The 6,467-nt window shown below is 40.1% G+C and overlaps 1 protein-coding gene across 1 annotated transcript in view; it reads right to left on the reverse strand.

The window, feature by feature from the left end:
- The window catches only part of ARHGEF18 (Rho/Rac guanine nucleotide exchange factor 18), a 49,023-nt gene that overhangs the window by 19,057 nt on the left and 23,499 nt on the right, over positions 1-6,467 (reverse strand). Inside the window, exons 11-16 of the mRNA XM_008641052.2 lie at positions 6,374-6,441; positions 4,774-4,837; positions 1,697-1,841; positions 827-939; positions 524-664; positions 3-73 (exon numbers count right to left, since the gene is read on the reverse strand). Coding sequence (XP_008639274.1) covers positions 3-73; positions 524-664; positions 827-939; positions 1,697-1,841; positions 4,774-4,837; positions 6,374-6,441 — 602 coding nt within the window. The remainder of the gene's footprint in view (positions 1-2; positions 74-523; positions 665-826; positions 940-1,696; positions 1,842-4,773; positions 4,838-6,373; positions 6,442-6,467) is intronic.

Below are 6,467 nucleotides of genomic sequence, written 5' to 3' on the forward strand. Positions count from 1 at the left end.
CTCATGGCTTTGGAGTACACCTTCAGCATTATTTTCAGTGTCCTAACATGGTGCATTTCAGTCTGCATTAGCTCTGGGCAAGGGGAAATACAAAAATAAAATCAAAAGTCATTTATATGCTGTGCAGTGAGACTGAAGAGCAGGCTCTGAAAGCCATGATCATCTTCTGCACCACAGTCTTTGCATCACTCAAGTGAAGCTCTTAAATTTGCCTTGCTAATGTCCCAACCCAGCAGTGACTGACCCTACTTATTTAAGGACATCTCCCAGTAGCAGTTGAGCTGTTCCCTAATTGTACAGCTGGGCTTTGCTGCTTAGGGAGCCCTACTGAAACCCGTGGGATGCTTAAAGGCATTCACACAAGGAATTACACACACTAATGCAAGTAACAGATGCGAAAATCTTCATTCAATTTTAGTTTTCAAGCACAAGTCAAAATGGAAACCAACAAAAATTATTTCTGCTTTGTTTCACAACAGTGGCACTGTGAAACAGAAGTTTTAAGAATAACAAATACTCTTACCATAAATGACATCTTGCCTCTTTATAACGTCTTTCCTTTGCCTTTTTGCATAAGGCTGTTCCACTGCAACACTCCAAGACTCTGCCTCAAACTCATGAGCATCTGTTTCTATTTCACTCCGGAGGGACACAGAATATGCATCTAGAGCAAAAGCACATTCAATTTCAACTATTATTAAACTGCTTCTCGCCATATCCCTCTTTACCATCAGTAACAACAACAAGAGTAAAAACACCTCGGTGCTGCCTTAAAAGCCATGGGAGAAGTTGCATAACAATCCTGAAAAGCACAAAAATTCCATACCTTCCAGAAAAATGGAGTCTGCTGTTGAAGGTGCAAGTGAGACAACGTCATCTGAAGTCTGCTTAAATTTTATAAAGCCTGAATCCCCTTCATCCATGTCTCCTGAAATTAGCCTAAATGGCCAAAGAAATTAGACCAGAACAATAAAATTTTTTTAAAAATCCAACTTCTTTAGCAAGCATCTTTCCTAAACTATAGTACAATTATCTTGCAATAAATAAATAAAAGATATCACTGCACTCTATAAACAGTTAAATCAATTTAGCAACTCCAACACTGAAATACTGCAGTTTAATTAGAGCAGCATGAGCAAAGCTTGTAACTTCTGGTATGACAGTTTACAAGGACATCACCTGGTGACAAGCCACAGCCAGTTCAGAGTACAAAGGGCACTTTCACTGGGAAGGGAACATAACTGGGGCACATCAAAAGTAAACAGCTACTTAAAATAGCAGATAGCTTTGAGTTTGCCTACTATTTTAATGAAGGTATTCTGCAATTTAAAACACTGCTGCCTCCTACACCAGTCAGCACCAGCCCAACCTAGAATAGCTGAACTCAGACGAGATCGCTGAATTTCACAACAATTCTCAAGACAAATATACCCATGAAAACCATAATCTATACAGAAACACTCCAATACTGCACTATTTTATACATTATCTTTTATGACACAGGGCAGAGGCACTAAAGCCAAAAAATAAAAGCAAAAAAAGAGCATATTGTTCAGGGAAATAACTTTCAGCATTAAAAGCTCAATAAAACTCTTTTGAGCTTGGAAACACAACGTGAGCTCTCGTTTTTCTTTTCAGGCTGCGGACGTGGGGGGCAGCTGAAGCTGCTGGATTAGAAAAGAAGCATTTTACTCACCCAAATTTATTAACAGCTCCAGCAGTGTTCAGTGAAGGCTGGGAATGTCCTCTTTGGGCGATAGTCATCCCGAGGTTCCGGGACAGTGCTGGGGTGCCATCCGGTCCCAGGAGAAGACTTCGGGGCTGCTCCTTCAGAGAAGTGGCTAAAGAGGCAAAAATGGAATTGGTACTCAGAAAATGAGGCGTGCACTGCAGCTCGCCTGCTCTCAGCCCTCGCTCGGAATGCGGACGGAGAACTGACAGGATCTTGGATGTCAGGAGCTCATTGTCCAAAAAAACATTCTCATTCCATTTTCTTGAAAAGGAACCACAAAAAGACAGCTCGGGGTGAGCTGGTATCGCATTGCTTCTGCCGCTGCTTTTTGAATTTGTATTCCCCATGCTCACCACTGGCTGCCCTCAGACCTGGCACAGTAAAGTGGCCCCAGAGATGCTCTGTTTTTATACTACCTGTGATCCTTCTAGAAATGTAAAGCTGCCACTTAACTTACTGTATTGGCTAAATCAGCAGGTCTGAAGTGCAGGAAATTGGTCCCTACTGTGCCCATTTAGTGTGGAAATTGCAAAGTATCTTCTCCTTTAGTAAAACACCAGAACCTACACACAATTATTCACACCCCACCGTATAAGGGCACAGAACATTTCATGGCAAACAAGAAAAATCAGAGATCACAGAAAAAAACCCACAAGTTCTTTGCAATGCTTATTGCTCACAGTGATTTATATCTGCATGCACACACACTGCACATAATAGATACCAGAGCTAAATTTAATTTTAATACTGCAGCTTTTTAATGCTTTTTAAATCTAGACAGACTGTGAACTGGAAAGATATTTGAAACTTTAACCACTATTAGACAATACGTGGAAGCCTGTAATAGACTTATAAAAAATGGATACAATTATTTAGTACTAATGTCTGTAATAAATGATAAGGAACGGGAGACAAAATACATCCTTTTAAAAAAGGAACTTCAGGGAAGTCAAAGACGAAGACTCAGCCAGACAATCTTTAGAACTGATCCCTGACAAGGTCTGTAGCTGCCCTTTTTCAAAGAGCTTTTAAGGACATGGAGTGGGAGCTATCTCACGGATATCCTGAACCCAGGGCTCTGTCACTGCAGGGACAGACCCAGCCCCCTCCCAGTCCCGTGTTCAGGAGGCTGCTCCAGGACCAGGGGGCTGCTGCTGTAGCAGTTCACGGGGGTCTCCAATGCCCAGACAAGGTTTATGCATCACTTTTCTACTAAAAACACTGGTGTCCACCCATCCCTAAAAGTTCCCCTTTTTCAGCCTGCCCTCCTTAGTGTACCTTCACTAATAATTATCTCTCCCACTTCTGCCTTGCTCAGTGAAGCAGTTAAATCAAGGTATTTGTGGTTCTTGTCATGAAACAGGTTTTTCCACATTTTTTCATATCCCTTGCTCTATGCCTGCTTGTCTCTCATTTCATCTTCATTGATGAAGATGTTTTGGGGGCTGCAAGGGAGGTTTCATCAATGACATTTAATAGAAATTATATAATCACATCTTTTGCTGCTGAAAATACCTTTCCCAAAACCTGTTTGGATTTGAAAACCTCCTGGCTACACACACAGTGCATTGTCAGTCTACAAGAGACTGGGTAAACTGAGTCCTTTCCATCACCTCCAACCCCCAAAAGGAGACTAATTAGATATTTGCAAGATTTGCCAAATCAGATTTCTTAAACAAAGGCTTAATAACCAATGTCCCTCTGTTTCCATTTGGGGAACCATTGAAATTATTGGCCATCAAGTTATCTTTCTGTGCTCCACAAGGCAGGAACATAAAGTTCTGTTACACAAGGATAGGCCAGATCTAAAAAATCTCCAGAGGCGAAACAAGGGGAGAGGGATGGGAACATACAACACAGTTTATACCCCTCTTAAAATGAATTTTTCTTTTACATTGATACAGTATCTTTGGGATTTTTTGCTGGGCACTACAGTCTGCAGGATTATGCTGTGGCTAAGAACATACAATGCCCAGGCTATTAGCTGTTCCTTTAATTTCCAGCTTCTGCTTTTGACTAAGGAAAATGAGTACTGTCTGCCTAGCAGAGCCTGCATGGCCCAAAAGCCATTTTCTGAGTTCAATTAGCACTGTCTGCACACTGCTGTGCCCCACATCGATCGCTGCTCCCCTCACACAGGCCAGCCTGGGTACCACAGAGCTCCTCGCCAACCAGCCCTACAGACAACTTCTCCCATTTTCATTAGCCCTTATTGCTTCCTATTTTAGTCTCTGCACTGTCTCCTAAATGCACTGACCCATTCTTGGTAATGCAAACAGCCACTTATCTCCTTGTAACAATTATCCCCTGTGCTGCCTCTTGGGAAGAATCATTGCATGAAGAAGACACCTTGCAATGCAAATGGTACCTGAAACACCCAGAGTGATGCTCAGACACCCAAGTCAGCTGTGTTCTGACACTCACCTCCTCTGTTAATGCAGACCTTGTACCATCTACAAATTAAAATGCCATTTAATACACCTGTGACTGGGATGGTCTTTTAGAGGAACAAAAAGATATTTCAAAGCCTATGCTGCAATACAGATGTTCTTTCTTATTGCTTTTTTTTTTTCTTCCAGATCCTTTTTCCTCACTTTGTTTCAACAAAGACTTATGTTCAGACCATTAGTGCTAGCTTGTCTTAGAGATTTCTAGCAACCACTAGCTGCAGGCAAGTTTTAAATAGACAATTATGAAAATCTGATGTAAAACAAAGTTCACAGTTCTAGTCTTTTCAGAGGCCAGAGAATAGACAATCAATGAAAAACGAGCTTATTGATCCCTTTTCACCATGATATTTTGAGGTTACACAGCAAGAAGGTATAAAGAAAAATAAAAAGATAAAAAGATAAAAACACACAGGAGATTGCTAGGAGCCTCTAAGCCATTCCCAATAGAAAAAAAAATGAAACCATCTTATTAAAAGAGACCTTCTCTATACTTCAATAATACACTGTGTATAGCCTTTAAAACATATTAAAGAAAAAAAATACAATCGAACAGATAAGCCTTGAGCACAGAAATCATTCTTTAGTACAAACCTGGGGAAATGCACTGGGGCGAACTTTGTGGAGATCCAGAAGGTCTGTGCTGCAAATCTTTCTGCTATAGGAAAAAATACAATATTCTTACACATACAGACCAAACTTTCAGTCCAAAATTAATCAGATTTTTCCTATCCTATAGCATTAACTGTAAGCGAAGATGTTCACTGAGAATATAAAAAGATTTAACACAGTAACAGCTTTGATTTTTTCATGTGGCAGACGAATGACATATAGACATTAACCCTTTGTATTAAATTCCACAAGGTATAAATCAGGCTGAAACAGAACCAAAAGTGAAGCTACAACTAAATTAAAGCTATGATAATTAATTTATGAGACTAAAGCAACCCCTTCATGTTGACAGTCTTCACCGACACTTCGCTGTTGTTTAGTTCCTAGCAATCCTGACTAAACAAATCCAGCCAGTTTCAACAAAAATTTAGATTGTCCATTTCAAATTGCACCTTTGGTACTCTTGCTAAACTTCGTCCTTCTTGCAACACTAGGATATTAAAACAAGTTATCAAAGATGCAAGGAAATTAAATAAATAATACAGGCTGTAACAATGGCTTTTGGAGAGCTTCCCTTTGGGGTTCCCACTTCTGGCTGAATTCTTCACCCCATTTTGTGCCACCACTCCCTCTCTGCTCTCTTCAGGAGTGGTTTGTCAGGGCTGATTCAACCATGAAGTTTTGGGTGGTGGTGAAGAGTGAGATGAAAGAAGAGAAGTGAAGTGGTGGTGAAGAGAAATGAAAGCATCAGAGCAAGTGAATTTTTCGGTTTAAAAGGAAAATGCACAATGCCCTGAGATGTTTAAAATTATATATCAAAACCCCCACAAGAACATTTCTGCCCTCAGAAGAGTTACATTCTACATCACCAATGGCTGAACACACTTCCTCTAACCTCTAATTGCTCAGGTCTGAGCTGCTCTGCTCTCTCTTTTCCTCCTCACAGTACTCCCTAATCTGCTATCAGTCTCTGAAATCATCAGCACTTGCAGGTTAAAACAAACTAAAACTCCCTCAAGTATTATTAGTTATAAGGAGGAGGAAATGATTTTCAAAACCAATACCAGAACAAAAAACCCCAACAGATAGACATCTATGTGAAACAACCTGTGACCTTACATGCAATCACAGGCACCAGGGTGACAGAGATAAAAAATAAACAGCAAGACAAAGTTCATCACAGTACCCAAATGAAATAATTTATTCTGCATTTTCCAGCTTAGAAATAATATGCAACTGTTATGACCAAATTCCCCTCCATCCCTCATGCTCTTCCATCAGTTTTGAGATGGCACAACATTCAACTATATTCCCCAAAAAAATGATAGGTTGGAGCATTCTTAGGGTTAGTCACAGTTCTGGGACACAGACTAAGTAATTTGCTGTATAGCAATAAAACATTTCACTTTATTTCCCCTCTGTAAGTTATCACTGATTACCATAGTGACAGGTTAATAACTACTTGATGTCTCGAAGATGTAGGGCAAGACTCTCGACTGATGTAAATTAAACCACTCACATAAATTAAACTTATTATGTCAAGCCTTGTTATTATAAAAAAAGAACAAATGTTAAAGCCCACCTTGGGTCTGATGCTGCTGCATTCAGTCAGCAAACTCTTGCAGTTCTTGTGGACATTCACTGCACAATCTGAAATGCACACACACAAAGTTTTA

The sequence above is a fragment of the Corvus brachyrhynchos genome, unplaced genomic scaffold (genome assembly GCF_000691975.1).
Source record: "Corvus brachyrhynchos isolate BGI_N302 unplaced genomic scaffold, ASM69197v1 scaffold219, whole genome shotgun sequence".
Classification (NCBI taxonomy): domain Eukaryota; kingdom Metazoa; phylum Chordata; class Aves; order Passeriformes; family Corvidae; genus Corvus; species Corvus brachyrhynchos.